The sequence below is a fragment of the Solanum lycopersicum genome, chromosome 2, assembly GCF_036512215.1.
Source record: "Solanum lycopersicum chromosome 2, SLM_r2.1".
NCBI lineage: Eukaryota > Viridiplantae > Streptophyta > Magnoliopsida > Solanales > Solanaceae > Solanum > Solanum lycopersicum.
In genome coordinates this window covers 55,539,285-55,559,205 of record NC_090801.1, presented here as the reverse complement: position 1 = coordinate 55,559,205, position 19,921 = coordinate 55,539,285, and the positions used below count along the sequence as shown (strand labels likewise).

The 19,921-nt window shown below is 31.7% G+C and overlaps 4 protein-coding genes across 4 annotated transcripts; 3 read left to right on the top strand and 1 right to left on the bottom strand.

Annotated features, from left to right (window-relative positions):
• The first annotated feature begins 541 nt into the window (after window positions 1-541).
• On the top strand, window positions 542-5,404 carry LOC101244547 (E3 ubiquitin-protein ligase WAV3-like). The gene is made up of 2 exons (XM_004233148.5): window positions 542-1,191; window positions 3,177-5,404. Exons 1-2 carry the CDS (start codon window positions 1,012-1,014, stop codon window positions 5,121-5,123), a joined length of 2,127 nt encoding a protein of 708 aa, XP_004233196.1. The 5' UTR covers window positions 542-1,011; the 3' UTR covers window positions 5,124-5,404.
• Window positions 5,405-6,189: 785 nt separating this feature from the next.
• Window positions 6,190-7,798, top strand: LOC101245121 (photosystem I reaction center subunit III, chloroplastic). Its single transcript, XM_004233150.4, has 2 exons — window positions 6,190-6,951; window positions 7,396-7,798. The coding sequence occupies exons 1-2, from the start codon at window positions 6,575-6,577 to the stop codon at window positions 7,703-7,705; spliced, it is 687 nt and encodes a 228-aa protein (XP_004233198.2). The 5' UTR covers window positions 6,190-6,574; the 3' UTR covers window positions 7,706-7,798.
• Window positions 7,799-7,962: 164 nt separating this feature from the next.
• Window positions 7,963-10,075, top strand: LOC101245421 (photosystem I reaction center subunit III, chloroplastic). Its single transcript, XM_004233151.5, has 2 exons — window positions 7,963-9,540; window positions 9,612-10,075. The coding sequence occupies exons 1-2, from the start codon at window positions 9,164-9,166 to the stop codon at window positions 9,919-9,921; spliced, it is 687 nt and encodes a 228-aa protein (XP_004233199.1). The 5' UTR covers window positions 7,963-9,163; the 3' UTR covers window positions 9,922-10,075.
• Window positions 10,076-10,082: 7 nt separating this feature from the next.
• On the bottom strand, window positions 10,083-13,202 carry LOC101266995 (LOB domain-containing protein 4). The gene is made up of 2 exons (XM_004233844.5): window positions 12,825-13,202; window positions 10,083-10,779 (listed from the first exon to the last, which is right to left on the bottom strand). The coding sequence occupies exons 1-2, from the start codon at window positions 12,993-12,995 to the stop codon at window positions 10,465-10,467; spliced, it is 486 nt and encodes a 161-aa protein (XP_004233892.1). The 5' UTR covers window positions 12,996-13,202; the 3' UTR covers window positions 10,083-10,464.
• Window positions 13,203-19,921: the final 6,719 nt, after the last annotated feature.

The following is a 19,921-nucleotide window of genomic DNA, read 5'->3' as shown; positions in this document are numbered from 1 at the left end:
ATTGTGTTTGAATATATATGTATATAGAGTCAAGACTGTAAATATGCATTTGGATGTGCACTTTGAAATCTAAATACTCCAAAAAGTAAATATGGTTTGATTATTTCCTATTAGTCTTACAAATTTTTAATATTCTATATTTTTGTGCATCAGATTATATCAAATTAATATTCTCGTGTATTAGATTACTGTTCATGTAAATGTACATTAGATTAGTAGCGTAACATGTATAAAATGTAATTTATTTTACTTAATGATCAATATTTCTCGCGCATCAAATTAATGTATCAGCGTTTATATTATTGTATTAATTTAAGAAATTTCTGTAATTATAAGAAAAATAATTTTACTTTAAAAACATGTGATTTATATCCTTTGCCAAAAAAATATTTTGTTAGTAATATTATTGGCTGATGCATCTTTATAAAATTTATTGTATTTATTTAAAGAAAACACACACATATATATATATGTATATATATTTGTGAATTATGATTTGCTTTCTTTGATAAATTATTTTTTTATAGTTCTCACAGATCATAAAATTTTATATTTTGAAGAAAAATACAATTTAAATTACACTGATGTCAAAACAAAATTTTATTTTTCAAGTAATGATTTTATATTCATATTCTAATGGGAACCCAAAGGTAATACGAAAAAAAAAAAAAGGAAAAACCTTTTGTGATGTGCTAACAAGTAAAACAAAATATTTATTTTACTTATAGGATGAAGAAAAATAAAACGGAAGGAGTAATTAAATGAAATTAGCCCGTAATCATACTTGCCCTTTTCATTTATATTTTTTTAAGAAGAGATAAAATTATATTAATCATTTTCAAAATCTTAAATTTTTCTTGTTTTTTTCCTCTCCTCTTCCATCTCTTCTTCTCCAAATTCACGTTCGTTACTTTTTCTTCCATTTTACAAAACCCAAACCCTAACATCAATTCCCCCTCTCTCTCTACTCTCTCTCTCTCTCTCTTTCTGTTGAAGGAGCTGAAAGAAAGAATGTCAGGTTCATGGAGCAAACTCCAAAAAGCGCTTTCATTTAGGCAACCTAAATCTCCTCCAGAAAATGCATCCTCCGATGCCAAATCGCCACCGTCTACTCGGCCGTCCTCCGCCGCATCTTCATCCACTTTCTCCCGTTTATCCAGAAGTTTCAGTAGTACCTCCCGATCCTCTAAGGTTCGTTTTCTTTTCGGAATTTTTTTCTGTTTTTTCGGTTGTAATTTCTTGATTTTGGTTTCGCCGGCGTGTTTGGTTTGCTATCTATGTGATTCGACCGGACCGGAAGTCGGTTGCGTTTTCAATTTTCATCACCGGTGATGACAGCTGTTATCTTACCATCGCGAACGGTGAGCAGAAATTTCTGGTTTGCCAAAAATGGAATAGGAGGAGAATTTTTCTGGACGAAAATACCTACCTGTTTTTGCTAAATTTACGGTTTCTCACGTTATTTGGGGATCTGTAACAAGGGTAATATTGGAAATTCACTTTTTAATTTATCACGTTTGTTTGGCTTGATCTTAATCAGTGATTAAACTAATGGAAATTCAGCTTTACAAGGTTTTAGATGACGAAATGTATGTGTAAATTACTATACTGTCCTCTACTTTGGTATCAACGCCTTCTTCTGGAGGTCAAAAAGGTAATTTTCACAAGCTGAAAAAGATTACATTTCTTGGCTTTCCGTGCAGGGCCTTTTTTTCTAAAGTTTTGACTTTTTGAAAAATACCTTTTTCTACTATTAATAAAAAAAAAATGGCACCTAGTGTACAACTACTATTAATTTTAAAGTACTAATGAATGTTTAACACTTGCTAATAATTTTATTTTAATAATTTAATCTATGGGTTAGCTGGGAATTATGATGATTTCAGCTTTTGACAAATTGGAGATCTTTTTTATTGTTTGTTAAGATATTTTTGACATCTTCCTACGCCAGCTATGTGTTCTGTCCATGTCGTTGGACCATTTCTGAAATCTAGTATTATAATTGATGATAGCTTAAACGTATCTATAATTGACTTTTGCTACCTATAAGAAGATTATTTTCCTATACATTACGTGTTTGCTTCTTATATATTGCGTCTGTCCCAATTTATGTGAACACGTTTGATTAACCACGAATTTTAAGTATGAAAGGCATGAATAAGTCATAAATCCTCTATACCTGTCTAAAAGGAAAGATTGTCATATAAATTGTGTCCATGGGATGGTTGTTTGGCTTTTTTCTTTTTAATTGAAAAGTAAATTTGCTAGTTTAATAGGCCTTGATTTGGAGCTATACTTGAACAAAGTTACTTGGACTTGTATGTTGGTTTGTATAGATTTTGAAACGGTTATTGCTAGTTTAGTTGTTTGTGGATTAGTAAACGTACTCCATATGGACTTGGTGGTCTATACATTTTAATGCGCAATTTATTAATAGTTGTTTTCTCAATTAACTCATCCTAACCCTATGCAATTGTATTGCATGCACATAACTGTTATCATCAATACTTGTCTTGAAGTAATTTGAGATTAAGACCATAGTTGTTTGATTTATTTACAATGTTATCATTGAATAATGATTCCCTAGAAAAGTCACGAGTGGTTGTTTTCACAAAGAGGTGATGAGTTCCATACAGCGAACTTTTGCTTACTGTTTTCTACTAAATTATGTTTGTGAAATGCATAAGATTAATAATTCAGTAGTTTTTAATCAGTACTTCGTTTTGGCAAATTTTTTCTAGATGACCTCAAGTACATTTTATTCACAAATCCTTACTGTTTAAACAATTTATGTTATTTCAGTCAATATTTCTTTAAGTTTTGGTACCTTATAATCAATGACTCTAATAGCTTATTTTAACAATGACTAGTTAGTCAATGAAGTCCATGTTCTCATTTTTTGTGACTTGAAATGATATGTGCCCAAGGGCTCTAGATGCTTTTTGATTATTGAAAATATTTTCTACTGTTTTAACCATGAATGTCACACTGGTGGCAAAGGTTGCAATTGCTCGGTGGAGTGGATATACTTAAAGTGTCAAAGTTTTTCTTAAGTTAAATGAGAAGTGATTCAGCACATGTGATTATGTATTTGCCTCATTGAGCATGTTACATATTTATGTACTGATTTCAATATTCTAACTGTAACTTGCCACTCTATTTTATTGTGACTGTAGCGAACATGTGCCATTTGCCTTGGGAGTATGAAAGCAGGGAATGGTCAGGCCATATTCACTGCTGAATGCGCCCACTCATTCCATTTCAGCTGCATTGCCAACAGTGTTAAGCATGGAAATTATCTCTGCCCCATCTGCAGATGCAAATGGAAAGAGATCCCTCTCATGTCGTCCTTCAGTACTGATGTAAACACTAATAATGCTGGGCGGACTCGTGTCTCTCCACTTGAAGATAATTTCCTTGACAACATTCCTCGTGTTCCACCACCCGTTTCTCTGCCCCTTCCTGAGCCCCTTCACTTCTCTGATGATGAACCTCTTCCAAGCATCACTGTGGATCAGACCCCCTCCCCTTCCTCTGTTCATCCAGAGACTGCTGTCTTGAAAGCTTTTCCTGAATATTCTGCAGTTGCTGCTTCTGGAAGTATGTCAAGATTTGCTGTTCTTGTTGGAGTAAAGGCACCTCCACTTGCTGATGATGTTCGGCACCAAGAGCGAGCACCTATTGACCTGGTCACAGTTCTAGATATTAGTGGCAGCATGGCTGGATCAAAATTGACTCTCTTGAAACAAGCAGTTTGTTTTGTCATAGATAACTTGGGTCCTTCTGACCGGCTATCTATTGTTACCTTTTCATCAGGAGCTCAAAGAAACTTTCCCTTGCGAAGGATGACAGAACAAGGGCGTAGAGAGGCTGCACAGGCTGTCAATGCCATTTCAGCAAATGGTGGCACAAATATCGTGGAAGGACTCAAGAAGGGGGTTCGGGTTCTTGAAGAAAGACGTGAAAGGAACCCAGTTGCAAGCATTATTCTCTTGTCAGATGGGAGAGACACCTTTAACGGTGATATCGCCAACCAACGGCGGAGTCCTCGGAACCGCAGATCCTCTAATGCAACCTCAGGTCCCGACTTTCTGAATCTATTGCCTTCTTCCATTTGTCCTCGCAATAGAGAAGGACTAGCAGCAGGACAGCAGCCAACTTTCCATGTACATACGTTTGGATTTGGTTTAGACCATGATTCCTCTGCTATGCATGCTATCTCAGATGCATCGGGTGGTACATTTTCGTTCATTGAGACTGTTGGTACTGTTCAAGATGCCTTTGCAATGTGTATTGGTGGTCTCCTCAGTGTTGTAGTCCAGGAACTCAAGCTTACTGTTCGGTCAGCATCACGTGGAGTAGAAATTGGATCCATCCCTTCAGGAAGATATGCTAGTGAAATTTCTGAACAGGGAAAGCAAGGGGTAATAAACATTGGGAACCTGTATGCAGATGAGGAAAAAGAATTCCTTGTCTACTTGTCTGTTCCCTCAGCTGAAATTGAGCAAGGCGCAACAAAGACATCTCTGTTGCAAATTACATGTAGTTACAAGAATACCATATCGGAAGAAATGGTCAGTGTGGAGGGTGAAACAGTTGAGATACGTCGGCCACCAGTGCTGTCTCCTACAGATGTGGTAATAAGTCGAGAGGTTGATAGGCAGATAAACAGGCTGGCAGTAGCAGAAACCATTGCAGAGGCACAACGATTGGCAGAAATGGGAAATCTTGAGGCTGCTCAAGCCGCGCTAACTAACCGAAGAGCGACCCTTCTGTCTTCTGTATCTGCTCAAGCAGGCGATGCTCTCTGTAGCTGGCTTGAGACGGAACTGACTGAAGTCAGAGAGAGGATGGTAAGCAGGGAGCGCTATGAACAAACTGGACGAGCTTACGTCCTCTCAGGTTTGAGCTCACATTCTTGGCAAAGAGCGACAACTAGAGGAGACACGACATCACAAATATTACTGCAAGGTGGTAGCTCAAGCAATAGTGGCGCCACCATGTATGAAACTCCATCTATGGTCAGCATGATCTCAAAGTCACAGAACCTAAGTCTTGTTAATCGATCTGAACAAGTTCCGCGCCCCAACAAGTCAAGCAACTTACCTCCTCCACCATCCTAGCAAACATTTCTGACCTCATTCGTTCTCAGTGTGATAGGCAATTGAACACAGCACCACTCTTTTAGTGATCAAATTCTGTGGCATTTGACTCTGCTATACTTTTTGTTTTTTGGTTCCATTTATTTGTTTCTTTTAGTTCTTCAAGGATCATTTGCATATCAGATTCTTTTAGAGACCAACAACTCTGCATATTGTAATAATATGTTAGAGATAATTGCTTGTCTGCTGACCTCCTTTTTGTGAACAAAGTGTCTTTATGACTTAATTCTGCTTAACCTAAACTACTTTTTCTTTGATTATTCTTTAACTCTACTAGTTCTGAACTTCTTGTTTTGACTTTCTTAATAACTATATAATGCAAATGTCTTGCAGTCTTTTTTTAGATTGGGTTTTGCTTTCCAATTACTTGTATGTCCTCTCGCCTCTCTCTCCAAATATCGCTAGAACCTTTCGTCTCAATTTTTATGAGTTCATTTAATTTGACACAAAATTTAAGAAACAAAAGAAGAAAGACTTGAAATTTGTGGTTTAAAATAAGTCAAATATATTTATGTAGCTAGAAATTATTTATTTAAAGATAACATGAGCATTTTAAAAATAAATTGTTAGTAAAGATAGAAATGTGTCATTCTTTTTTAAAATTGAATAAAAAACAAAATAAATCATATAAATTGGGACATGAAAGTATATATGAATGTTAGTAGTTCTAAATATGTCCTTCTGAGATATTCACGTATAAAAATCACAAAAGGTAAAAAGTACTACGCTCCATTTCAATTATATGTTATTTTTTCCACCTTTCAAGATTTAAACTTGTTAACAGAATCTCGAAATAAAATTTATATATTTGAAAAACTTGATAAAAGATACTCTCTCTTTTGTATGTTAGATGGTTGTCTTACTAAAAATAATTATCTCATATTACTTGATTACTTACTAAATTAGGTTAAATTTAATTAATTTTTTTCTCATTTCCCCCTACAATTAATATGGCTTCTTTCTAATATTTGAAAGAATTCTGATGGAAAAAAAATTAATATTAAATCTTTCATTGGCATCAGAGCATGGTGATTGATCCCTTAATTACAAAGTTGATCAAACTATCACTAATAATTTCTTAATTATCGTGTAAAATAGTAAATGTTTGTTTAATATATATATTATTAATAATTATTCATTCAAGAGTTCTCTTTACCTATGTGGTGGCCACGCGAAAATATGAGTATCTGTAATCCGTGGTTGTTGTTGTTCCACAGATAGATAAAAATTTCATAAAATCTCTGAAACTCACAAAATCCAATTTTGTTATCCAATGAAATCACTCCACCTAAGCTCCCTTTTCAGCTCCTTATCCTCTCCCTTGATCACTCACAAATTCTAAAAACCATCTCTTCCTTCTTCTTCTTCTTTGTATCATTTTCTTGAAAAATAATACTCTTAGAAAGAACACCATGTCTCTAACTATTCCAACAAGCCTTTCAAAACCCATTTCCACATCTAAATTTGGGTCTCAATTTACCACAAAACAAAGAACTTCAGCCATTGTGTGTTGTTCAAACCAAACCCCTGTTTCTAATTCAACAGAGGAAAGTTCTTCTTCATTAAAGGCATTCTCTGCAGCACTTGCTTTGTCTTCTATTCTTTTGTCAGCACCAGTTCTTCCAGCTTGTGCTGACATCTCTGGGCTTACACCTTGCAAGGACTCAAAACAGTTTGCTAAAAGGGAGAAGCAACAGATCAAGAAGCTTCAAAATTCTTTGAAACTTTATGCACCTGATAGCGCCCCTGCACTTGCTATCAATGCCACTATTGAGAAAACTAAACGCAGGTTTGCCTTCAGTATCTTTCTTCACAATTTTCAAAAAGTTTTACTTCTTATTTGCCTATTTTCCCTAGTTGATCATTTTTTTATTGTGTACTAGATAGAGAGTACTTATATTAAGATTTTGGGATTCTAATCAATTTTGTTAGGGGTTTACAAATTAAAATACATAGTACAAATATAGGGTCTATGGAAAAGCTACTGAATTCGTTCGAACCCATGTTAGGAGTAGGAGTAGAAGAAGAGCTAAAAGTATTCTTTTACGAATGAAAGCATACTGTACATTAACATTTGCTTATCAAAGAAAAGCAGATTGTTCAACTTTTCCTTGCATATGCCGTTGAGATTAGACTAGGAAACATCCAAAAATAGAACATACATATACCCTTTGATACTCGAGTTAGTAGAAGTTTAATTCATCAGAACGTCACTCAACTAATGTCATTGCAGGTTTGACAACTATGGAAAGCAAGGACTGTTGTGTGGATCAGATGGACTACCGCATTTGATAGTGAGTGGTGACCAGAGGCACTGGGGTGAGTTCATCACTCCAGGGATCCTCTTCTTGTACATTGCTGGATGGATTGGATGGGTAGGAAGGAGTTACTTGATTGCCGTAAGAGATGAAAAGAAACCAACAATGAAGGAGATCATCATCGATGTTCCATTGGCTAATAGACTCGTGTGGAGAGGCTTCATCTGGCCTGTTGCTGCTTACAGAGAGTACTTGAACGGAGACCTTATTGACCCTAATGTCTAATTTTTGATTACCCTTGTTTAAATTTCTCTTGTTGGAGACTCGTGGAATTATACTTTCACTTGTTTATATCGATGAAAGATTGTGAATTCTCTATACCATGTGTTGCTAGATAATGGCTAGTTCGCTGTTTAATGTTCTTTTTGTTTGGAAATTGTTCTCACGATTTCATAAGTTGAGTCGTTCATTTCAATATTGTATCACAGTAGATAGAGGTTTCTATGCGCAACTATCAATGCCACCCCAAAAATATTTCCCATGAATGATCCATGAAAAGTAATCAGATCTACAAGTAGTGGTGTGCATAATTCAGGTCTGTCACGCGGCTGGAGAGTCCTGTGTGAGATAAACCTCTATGTTAAGGAAAATATTGTATGTAAGCCTGGAAAGGGAATATATCACTCTAGTATGCCAACTGAACAAAAATTGAGCCCCTTTGTCCTCTGTAGTCATTTACCTGATGGTGCAAAACCGAAATATCCTGCTTAACGAGGTACTTTACAGTGTGATATGACAGAAGCGGAGTTTCCAACCACAGTCCAAAGTGCATATGGTAGCACCAAAAAACACATGAGAGGTCGTAAAACGAAAGAAGAGAAGAATCAAGTATGGTCTATGGATACAAAAAATATGGCATAAACAAGTATCATTGAAGATGACATTGGCTACATGGAGAGCTTTTACATGACAATAACTTGCCCCACTCTAATGAACTGGAAAATTCAGAGAATTTTATTTATGTCAAAACTTGATGTGTTAATGGCCTACAATTCACCTAACTACTTGGCTCAATAATGGAAACATAAATCCGTAATCCAGTATGCTTCTTCATGACCATAATTTTACCAGCATAGAGATCAAGGTGTGCACATAGATATGCAAATTCAAAATTTCATTCGAACACACGGGCTCATTGAAGCTGTTGGACTAGTTTACATTTAAATCCATATGGAAATATGCCATGAAGTGCATGGCCTGTTATCTCAAAACCATAAAATTGTACGTTTTGTCTTTCAAATAGATTGATCTATTAATTCTGCTCTTCAAATAAATAGAACTTATATCTAGTAGATTCAAAAACTGAAGTCATGTACGGAGATATTCTGATACGAAATAATAAACTTATACATTGCAAAGAATTATTTATCGCTGAGGGACAAAAATTAAAAACTATCCCAAAATAGTGTGGCAAAAGTGTACCTGACCCAAATCATAATATATGTATCTGTTAAATCCCTGGTTCTTGCTCTTCCACAGATGGATCAAAAAATCCCCAAAACTCATAAAATCCAACTCTATTAGCCAATCAAATCCCTCCACCTAAGCTCCCTTTCAACTCCTTATCCTCTCTCTTGATCACCAATCCTTTCTTCCACAAATCCTAAAAAAAACATCCTTTCACTCTCCACACTCCAATCTTCCTCTGTTTTCTTGAAAAAATAAACAGAAAAAAAAAATACCATGTCTCTTACTATTCCTTCAAACCTTTCAAAACCCATTTCAACATCTAAATTTGGGTCTCAATTTACCACAAAACAAAGAACTTCATCCATTGTGTGTTCTTCAAACCAGACCCCTGTTTCTAATTCAACAGAGGAAAGTTCTTCATCATTAAAGGCATTCTCTGCCGCGCTTGCTTTGTCTTCTATTCTATTGTCAGCACCCGTTCTTCCAGCTTCTGCTGACATCTCAGGTCTCACACCTTGCAAGGATTCAAAACAGTTTGCTAAAAGGGAGAAGCAACAAATCAAGAAGCTTCAGAATTCTTTGAAGCTTTACTCACCTGATAGCGCCCCTGCACTTGCTATCAATGCCACTATTGAAAAAACTAAACGCAGGTAGTAATTATCTCAGAAAAGTCATTCAATTATTTGACTTACGAAATCACTCTTCACTATTGTCATTACAGGTTCGACAACTACGGTAAACAGGGACTGTTATGTGGATCGGATGGACTGCCACATTTGATAGTGAGTGGTGACCAGAGGCATTGGGGTGAGTTCATCACACCAGGGATCCTCTTCTTGTACATTGCTGGATGGATTGGATGGGTAGGAAGGAGTTACTTGATTGCAGTAAGAGATGAAAAGAAACCAACAATGAAAGAGATCATCATCGATGTTCCGTTGGCTAATAGGCTCGTCTGGAGAGGCTTCATCTGGCCTGTTGCTGCTTACAGAGAGTATTTGAATGGAGATCTCATTGATCCTAATGTCTAATTTCATATAACTTGTTTATATCATGAAAAGAACATTGATTGTGATGGATGATTGTTTATTATGGTGTTAAAAGATTGTAAGTATTGTACGTGGCTATATCCGCAGTTCTAACATGAATTTCAGATATCACATGGTTAAATAAGAGTTTTATGGACCATTAGTTGTTAAAGTATATAAAGGGAATTTAATTTCTTCAATCAAAATTGGGGGGAAAAACAGCACAAAATTTTCCTATTACATATATATATACACAAGAACAAAGATGATACTGGTATAAAACTTTTTTTTTTTCGCCAAAAGGCCTAACACCCAATGAAGGGTTTGATTTCATTCTAACACACTCACAAACTAAGTTGTTCAGGCTCTCCAAAAATGATGTTACACCCGTGTAGGAGGATATGACACGCATTTTGGAGGAGTCTGAGCAGCATAGCTTACGAAACAACAACCTAATTCATCACCTTTGCTCTTATAAGAAAAAGATATATAGAGGCAAAAGGACACAAGATAATTTTTGAAGTTTAAATAGACAACAAAACTCATCTAATATGGCCACATAGGCTCATTGAAGGTGTTGGACTGGTCTACATCCAAATCCATATGGTAATATCCTTTGGGCTGTGAGCCCATAATGGGAGACCCACTATTTGGTGGGCTATTAGTAATGCTTGTTGATTGTCTTAGCCTCAATTGGACAACCTCAGCTTGGGTCATGGCTAGTTGGGTTCTTAGCATATCAATTTGTTGTTGAAGAGATGAAATGGCTCCAACACATCCATAAACTGGATCTCTAACTCTAGCATTAGCTTCATACACCATGCTACTCACTGCATCTCCTCTTTTGTGCTCTGGCAATTCCTGCAATTTTACGCCATTTTACGTTTAAGATCGAAATCCATGACACTGTCATTGTGTTTTTGCATTTAAAATGGCTTTTTTTTTTTTAATGAATTTTCAAGAACTAATTAATATTTTCATATCAGATTTATCTAGATACATGTTTCTTTTTTGCTACCAGACACACTGAAATAGAGAGAGAGGCGAGTGAGAACAGGAGGGAGACGAGCAAAACTTGTCTATACATACTTCAGATACATGTGAATCACACCAGATATATGTATATGGTGTGATTCACATGTATACGAGCGAGATATGAGGGAGGTGAACGAGGTTTGTCTATGTATTTCAGATACATGCGAATCCGCTTAGATACAGAATATCTACAATAAATTACACTTAATTTGACCTTATGTATCACGAGATACATGTACAAGCCAATATCTTCCAAATTACCCTAATAAGTTTGATAGGCTAATAAATGGGCTTGGTTTGCACCCTGAGGACCCCAAGAAGGTATGTTCAAAGACTGTGTCATATTGACATCATTTTTGTGTCATAAAAATGAAAATAACTAAAAAGGAGTGTTAGTTGAAAAAAAAAAGGAGAAAAAGGAAAAAGATAAAGAGAAATCACCTTTTTTTTAGGTCAAATCAAAGAAGTCTTTAATTATGGCTAAGAGGTGATATGTTACTATCAAAAATATGTATATATATATGTGGTCAAAAGAATTAGTGTGTTCATTTTCTTGAAGTAAGTTGATTCTTTTGTCCTTCAAAATTTTAAAATAGGAGACCATTTAACAACCCTAGAAATTTTATGAAAAATGACGGTAGGAAAAAACATCATGTGTCCACTTAAGATTTTAGTTATAAAAAAGTATATATATTGTGATAGGTGACCATATTTATATTGAATAAATTAGTTGACTTTCAAATATTAAGAAAATAAATAAAATTGCGTACGTAGAAAGAAAAACAATTGGACATGGAGGAATGGAGATTATGGCTCCAAATTAAGGACCCATTCAAAACGAGAAAGTGTCTCACTTTATCTGAAAATCGTTGTTCGATTGTGAAAATTTTAAATTCAATATTCTCTAAGATTTTATGTGGGACAATAAAAATAGACTACTTAAAACTTTTTCCACATTTAACAAATGAAACGGTTTTTCAACAACTAACAAACGTCTCTTTGTTCCCCTCTATCGACCCTACAACTTATGTCATAATAAAGATAACGTTGCTAAGAATTTTGAATAAATTATTTATACGTATTAAATAAATTTATTAACATAAATAAATGACTTTTTTAATCAAATTGATTAATGTTGGATTTGTAGCAAAGTATTGTGGTCTATGGATCAAAGTGAAAATTTAAATACTTAACCAATAATTTAGTACGTAGTATACACATTTTTCCTTAATTATGTGAATGTTTGACACATTTGATCAATAGAAAGAGGACAAATATGGTTATAACTTTTTATACTCCATTATTTAGGTTACTTAATTTAATCGATTATATATTTATCATACGTACTTGTTTATTGTGCTAATTATATTTACTCTAACTTTTTGGATTTTATTGCATGTGACATGTTAAAATACATTATCTCCTCTCTATTATAGTATATGTTCAGACCAAGTGCATGTATAACTTCCATCTCCAATATTTTTATTTAATTAAATAAGCTAATGATCTCTAGATCCATCTCATGTTGAATACTCAACGTAACAATCCAGTGTACTAAATATCTCGTGTTCTTTCAGGATCAAGGAACCTCAAGGGGGTGATATAAGCAATCTAGCTATCATGATACAAACATCAATGACTGATTTCACAGCTCGTACTATAAGTCACAAACACAAACATCAATGACTGATTCCACAGCTCGAACTATAAGTCACAAACACAAACATCAATGACCGATTCCACAGCTCGAACTATAAGTCACAGACACAAACATCAATGACTGATTCCACAGCTCGAACTATAAGTCACATAGAAAATTAAGGTGTTCGAATTGAAGAAGATAAAAGAAGAGATAAATAAAAAAGTGGAACCTGTAACATTTTGCTGACATTACTAGCACCAAAGACCTTATGAACATTAGCAAACTTGTGAGGTTCATCAGCAGGGAAATAAGGTGAAAAAACACAGTCATGACCACATCTTCTTCTCAATAACTTGCAAGCTGCACATGGTGAGCTACTATTTTTACCACACTCCTTCATTATATGATATGTTGGAGTAGTAGCTAATTGTAGTGTACAAAGTCAAGTGTTGGTGTGTATATATAGTAGAGAAAAAGAAACAATAAAAAGAGTATTTAACAAGGCAAAATAATTCTAGAGAGAAAAAAAGAGTAGGAATGGAAAGGGGGAGGCAGGTGAGAGAATAAAAATGTGATGGATTTTTATGCATGCTAAAGGGAAATATATGCTAATCAAAGGTATCAGACTTTTATTTTATTATAGGTCTTTTAATATATATATATATATATATATACACGCGTATAAATAGATAGTCATTGACCATCAACTTATATTGTTCATGTTTCAGATGTCTAGTTCTAGTCATGTATACAGTAGAGTGTTTAGTTTCATATGTGTCGATTTAGTATATTTGATTTCTTTTTAATATATTGAATAATTTTTCACGTTTTGAGCTAATCTTTTAGATTGAGTTAGACGCAATATATCTTTATCAAACAAAATCAACCTTCCAAAAGTGTTAATCAATAGTTTTTTATGAAAAAATTATATTATAAATAAATTTAAAAAAGGATATACATATACTATATAAATATTAAATTTCCTTACCAGAAGTGTTATTTTTTTTAAAAAATTGAGTATCATCACTAAAGATAATTCATTTTATTTAATTTTTGTCTTATTGTTTCACTTATCATAATCAAGGGGAAAATAAGTTAAAATTTAATTGTAATTACATTCGATGTAACATTCTTTTTAATTAAATATAACTTAAAATTTCGTATCAAATTAAAATTCGACAACGAAAGAATATAATTTTTGAAGCGGGGAATGAGAGGCTGCGACCTGGGTGCGTGAGGGTCCCAAAGCTGGAAGTCTCTACAGATTTTGGTCTAACAAATTAAAAGTAATTTCTCCTGATAAGACATCTTTTTGGCGCCTTCTTTTTCTTTTTCAATAATTAATTTACATTTCATAGTCCCAATTTTTAAACTTCAATTACTTTTTCTCATAATTTAAGTGGGAAACAAAAAGGATTACTTCTTCAGTGATCTTTTTTTTTTTTTTTAAGTATGTTTAAAAAGAATGAATTTTTTTTGTAATATTTTAAAATTTTAATATTCTACGTAGCATATTTAAAATTATAAGATTAAAGAGTATTTTGTTATATTTGATATAATTTTAAATTAAAACCACAAGATTAAAAAAATCTTCTTTCTTTTCTTAAACTTCATTTTAAGTTAAACTAGGTCATTTTTTTTAAACTGAGAAATAAGATTTTTTGGTGGGGTTGAAGCTCATCTAGGTGTTACTATGTTAGTCTTTGTTATGTTAAAGAAATAATTGTACTAAGTTTTATGTTCTTTTTTGATTCTTACTATTGGTGTTTGATAATCGTTTAAGTCTGATTAAATTTAGATTCGCATAAAGAAATCTCACATTGAAAATAAAGCACTTATTAACAAAGGTGACTCTATAGCTAAAGAAACTCAATTAATCGATAATTTTAATTAAAGATGAATAAGTTTTTACCACTGGCCGTCCTTGGTGGTGGGGTTTTCTTTATTTGAGAAGTATACATATAAAGGAAAGAAAAAAGGGAGGTTTGAGAAGTTCTCCTTTTCTTGTTTGGTTTGCTAAAGTGAAAAAAGCAAAGCAACTCATGTAGAAGAAAGTTAATGTTGGGTCTACTTCTTTAGTTAAAATGAAAAGAAAAATAACATCCTCCGTTCGATATTATTTATAATAATTTCTATTTTTAGAGTTAAATTATAAAAAATTTGACTAACATTTTAAGATGAATTTTTTCATCATATTAATATGCAAAAAATTATAATTTATAGTACTTTTCATATAGTTTTAGAATATCTAATTTTTTTGTTTAAAATATTAAATTAATGTGATCTAATTTACCTTTGGAAATTAGTCAAATTAACTTTTGATAAGCGCAACATGACAAACATTTCTGGACGGATGTTTAAAATATTAAATTAATGTAATCTAATTTACTTTGAAAATTAATCAAATTAACTTTCGATAAACACAATAGGACAAACATTTCTGAACGAATGGAGTAACTTCCTTTCACACACCACTTTATATATAAAGTGTTTGATGATAGGTACTAGTTCAATAGCTTTACGAGCCTTATGCGACGTGAGTTTTGAGAATACAAATAGTTACAACAACAACAATATATATATATATATATATATATATATATAACGTCACATAAGGCTCGTAAAGCTATTGAACTAGTACCTATCATCAAACACTTTTTACTATTATCGATAATGCTCAAATTCTAAACCTTTAATTGTAGATGACTCTCGTTAGAAAATGTGTTAACTTTAAGGGTGTATTTGGTACGAAGAAAAATGTGTTACACGGAAGATGGCTTTTTAGAAAATGTCTTCGTGAAAAATAAGTAAATTTATGATTTATTTTTTCATGTTTGATTGGTGAGTAAAAAATATTTTTAGTGTTTGATTTATGTATAAAAGATATTTTTTAAAAATATCTTTTACTTTTATTAGAGTACAAAATAATTTTGAAATTGAAAATATTTTTTAAAAAAAATTAAGGAAGGGTGGGCTGGCAGGGGAAGGGGAGAGGTGAAATAACAAAAATTTAATGTTTGAAAATAATTTCTAAAAACATTATGAAAATTTATTTAAGGATGTGGGGGGTGTCAAGGTAGGGGTTAAAAAATAAAAATTTGAAGTTGAAAATATTTTTTAAAAACGAACTAAAATTTTTAATTTTTTTAGGGGAGGAGAGGGGTCGGTGGGCTTCGAGGGTAGGGGTGAATAAATGAAATTTTGAAATTGAAAATATTTTTTAAAAATAAAATCTATTTTTTTTGGAAGGGGGGGGGGCGTTTTGCCGGGGGTGGGTAGAGTGTTGGTGGGTCCGGGATCAGGATGAAAAATAAAATTTTGAAATTGAAAATACTTTTAAATTATTTTTTTTTTGAGGGGGTGGAGGGATGATTTGAGTCCGAGGAGACGGGTGCGTGAAAATATAAATTTTTGAAATTGAAAATCTTTTTTAGAAATTGATGTTTTTAAAAAAATAAATGTAATTTCTAGTAGATGAGAATTTTGAAAAAAAAATTCCTTAACTTCTGAAGGGAAGTCATTTTTCTGATTTTAAAGGAAATAAATTGATTTGAAAAATATTTTTCAAAACTTTTATCCCAACCAAACATGAAAAAAATAAAACTGTTTTCATTTATTACCAAACACACCCTAAGTGTAGAAGAATGTTATTTGATCTGTTTATCAAAAATCACATTATATTATAAAAAAAATGAAATTAAATCTTGAAAATAGTGGACTCTGATCTTCTATAAAATGATAAAAGTGCATTTCAATTAATTTTTTGTGTAATAATATCGAAGTCGTAGGGTGTTAGGTTACAATAACTCACTACTAGAAAATTTTAAATTTCCTTGATTAATTGATTATCGATTATTATTAAGTGTTGATTTAATTAACCCTTTGGTTAATTTATTTTCCTTTCTAAACCAACAAAGTGTGAGTTCAAATATGAAATTGATGTTTCTTTTGGAAGAAAAATGACACAAAGTATCATGCATATATTTTAAAGGAACCTTCACAAATTAAAGTCAGATAAATACTGCCAAAGATAATAATTAATAATGTATACGAACGTACTATATAGTAAATAAAAATATAATTTAGTTTACTCAATCCTCTTTTGCATGCTTCTTGTTGTACATACAAATAGTCCACACGTGTCCTAAATTTGAATTTTGAGAAATAGTAAGAGCATCTAATGGATGACTTTTCATAATAATTTGGACTCTTTGGTTATAGATCCAATGCAAATGTTTTTTATTTAATAAGTACTCAAAAGAATCATGCTCCTTTAATTTATGTTTCACGCTTTTATGGTAACAAATGAATAAAATTCAACAATGTCAAATAGTATAAAGAAAATTTTGTTCTTTAAAAAAATATTTCATTATATATCATGTTTGATCAAAATTACAAAAGTAATAGTAATCGAGAGAGATGAATTAAGCATGTAAAGAGGAGATATATGAAGCGTGAAAAATTAAATATGAAAAAATAAAGATAGATAGAAGGAATAGTCGATAGAGATGATTAAATATGACAAGACAATTATAATTTACTACTAAATACTCAAAAGAATCACGCTCCTTTAATTTATGTTACACGCTTTTATGGTAACAAAAGAATAAAATTCAACAATTTCAAATAGTATAAAGACAATTCTATTCTTTTCAAAAAAAATTTTGTTATATATCATGTTGATTAAAATTATAATAGTAATAGTAATCGAGAGAGATGATTAAGCATGTAAAGAGGAAATATATGAAGTAGAAGCGTGAGAAATTTAATATAAATAATTTAATAAAAGATGAAAATAGATCAAAAAATAGTTAATACGGATGATTAAATACGTCAAAACAATTATAATTTATTACGTAAAACACATGTTAGATCGAGGAGTATGGATAGTAATAATACAGTGTAGCCGAAATGCTTTATTGACCATTGAACAAAGATAAGAAGGAATCTATTTGATTAGCAACTTATGAACAAATCGAGAATGTATTAACAAATATTCAAAACTATAACAGCAAAAATTTGTAAAAAAATTCAAAGGCAGAAAGAACTTATTTTTGTGTGTTGTCTTTTTAGTATTATCATATGCACATTTTTATAATGGCAAATATATATATTTAAAGTATATTCTAACTAAGTCTTCCAATATTTATCTCTTCACAACCTAACATTGGGTACCGACTACTATATAGTTAAATTTAATATATTATGCAGAAAAAAAAAAGTTATTACATAAATAGATTATTTATAAAGTAATTCCATTTGGTGTCTGCAACAAATTTGGTGTAATTAATTTCAATTCATCGCATCAAATTTTATATAAAAAAAATTATTATTTTATATAAAAAAATTATCATTTTATATATAAAAATATTATCTTATTGTCTCTTCACTATTTCATGAAATAAATTTTTTCTAAAATATTCACCATATATAATTTATATATTTTTTATAATCATTTAATATAAAAAATTATTATGTTCATAATTTTTTAAATAATATAAATTGCTTGCAAATATTATGCATTCTACAGTACAAATAAAAATGAAATAATTAAATATAATTAAATAAATATTATATAATAAAAAATTATTTTAAATTCAACATAAAATATTCTAACTTTGAAGAAAATAGTATTTTAAACTCTTTCTTGTTTGCCCTTTTTTGGTTTTTGATCCAAATATATTTTAAAGTTATAATGGGGATAGGAAAATTATAATCTTTCAATCATTTCTTTAACATTTAATTTTTGTAGTCCAATTTTGGAAGTCAAAAAGATTGAGGAATTATGTTTGACAATGGCATAATGACTTTGACTTTTGGGGAAAAACATTTCTTTAGTTAGTGCTCTCTTCATTTTATCACATCTTTTTTCTCGTGTTGATTTGTCCTTAAGCAAACATTAATTAATAATATGAGTACCATTTTCTTCTCGAAGGACCTTATTAATTGAAATTATTTTTAAAAATATATTTTTATTTAATGTCTATCAGTTATTGCATATTAGTTAGATTAAAATAAACCAAGAAACTATGGTCAGGTGATTTTCTAAGAACAAATTTTGGTGAAGTTCTTAAAATGTTATGAAACACACTAATGATGGTGCAAAATACCCACTTTTAAGTATGCATAACATATATTAATTAAATAGACAAAGTATCGAAAATACTCCGCGCGAATTATTGGTTTGATCTTTCAATTATCAACAGGTTTAAAACACTTATCTACTTAGCTAACTGAACTTAAATATATCGCAAAATCTTGTAACATGAGTAAAATACTCGTCAAGTTTAAGGGTGCTTTCAACATTTCTCTCGATTTTTTTTATTAAGAGTCTCATGCTTCGTAAGAGTTTGAGACCACTTGCCATGTTATGTGACAGAATCGGTGTGTATCTACGTTTAATTGGTCAAGTAAAGAGATGTTTTTAAGGCTTTCAATAGTTTAGGAACGTAAGTGATGATTCGAATTTTAAAATGTTTTCAATACTTGTCTCTTTAATTAAATAATATGAACATTAATTCTCTTTAATTAGTATAGTTTCTTCTGTCTCAAATTATTTATCGTATTTCTCTCTCGGATGAATATTAAAGGAAATATTAATTAGAAGAAATTTTGATATTTTATATTTGCTTGTGTTATATATAATCTCTCTTCATTAGTACTTCTGCGAGCGTACTGTCTTTTGACTAACTTTTTTATATATAAAATAAAGTCAACCCATTTAAATATGCATCTCAGGCCTCAGCCACTTTAAATCCAATAAATTTACTTCTCACGATACCAAATCTTCATATTTACACTTCAATAATACATTTTATTTTATTTTATAGTTTTTTTCACTCAAATGGTGTCATTATAATGTTTAACGTGAATAACTAACTAACCATGGGCATCTAGAGTAAGCTTTAATTACATTTTAAATAAGAAAGAAGATTTAGGGAGTGTTTGGTACGAAGGAATATTTCGAAAAATGAGTCAAAATGTTTCTTTTTTTGAAAAGTAATTGAACTTTTTACTTATTTTTTAGTATTTGATACGAAAGTAAGAAAATATTACCTTAAAATATTTATATGATAATTTACAAACCCTACGAAGACGAAAAAGGATGACCGGGGAGTTGTGGTTCAGAGGTGGGGGGGATGGTCAAGAGATGAAGTTTGGGGGGATCGGGTGAGTGGGGTAAACTTAAAATGTTAATTATGAACGTGTTCTCGTTACTTCTATTAGAAAATCAATTTCCTTATTTTTGCAAACTTATTTTTCTAGAAATTATTAAAAAATATAAACTACTTTTTTTTCCTACCCACCAAACACGGTATTGTATGT

Coding starts and splice junctions, on each gene's coding strand:
- LOC101245421 (XM_004233151.5), top strand. CDS start 9,164: ATGTCTCTTACTATTCCTTCAAACCTTTCAAAACCCATTTCAACATCT. Junction 9,541..9,611: donor ATTGAAAAAACTAAACGCAG/GTAGTAATTATC, acceptor TTGTCATTACAG/GTTCGACAACTACGGTAAAC.
- LOC101245121 (XM_004233150.4), top strand. CDS start 6,575: ATGTCTCTAACTATTCCAACAAGCCTTTCAAAACCCATTTCCACATCT. Junction 6,952..7,395: donor ATTGAGAAAACTAAACGCAG/GTTTGCCTTCAG, acceptor ATGTCATTGCAG/GTTTGACAACTATGGAAAGC.
- LOC101244547 (XM_004233148.5), top strand. CDS start 1,012: ATGTCAGGTTCATGGAGCAAACTCCAAAAAGCGCTTTCATTTAGGCAA. Junction 1,192..3,176: donor GTACCTCCCGATCCTCTAAG/GTTCGTTTTCTT, acceptor TTGTGACTGTAG/CGAACATGTGCCATTTGCCT.
- LOC101266995 (XM_004233844.5), bottom strand. CDS start 12,995: ATGAAGGAGTGTGGTAAAAATAGTAGCTCACCATGTGCAGCTTGCAAG. Junction 10,780..12,824: donor ATGTCAGCAAAATGTTACAG/GTTCCACTTTTT, acceptor GTAAAATTGCAG/GAATTGCCAGAGCACAAAAG.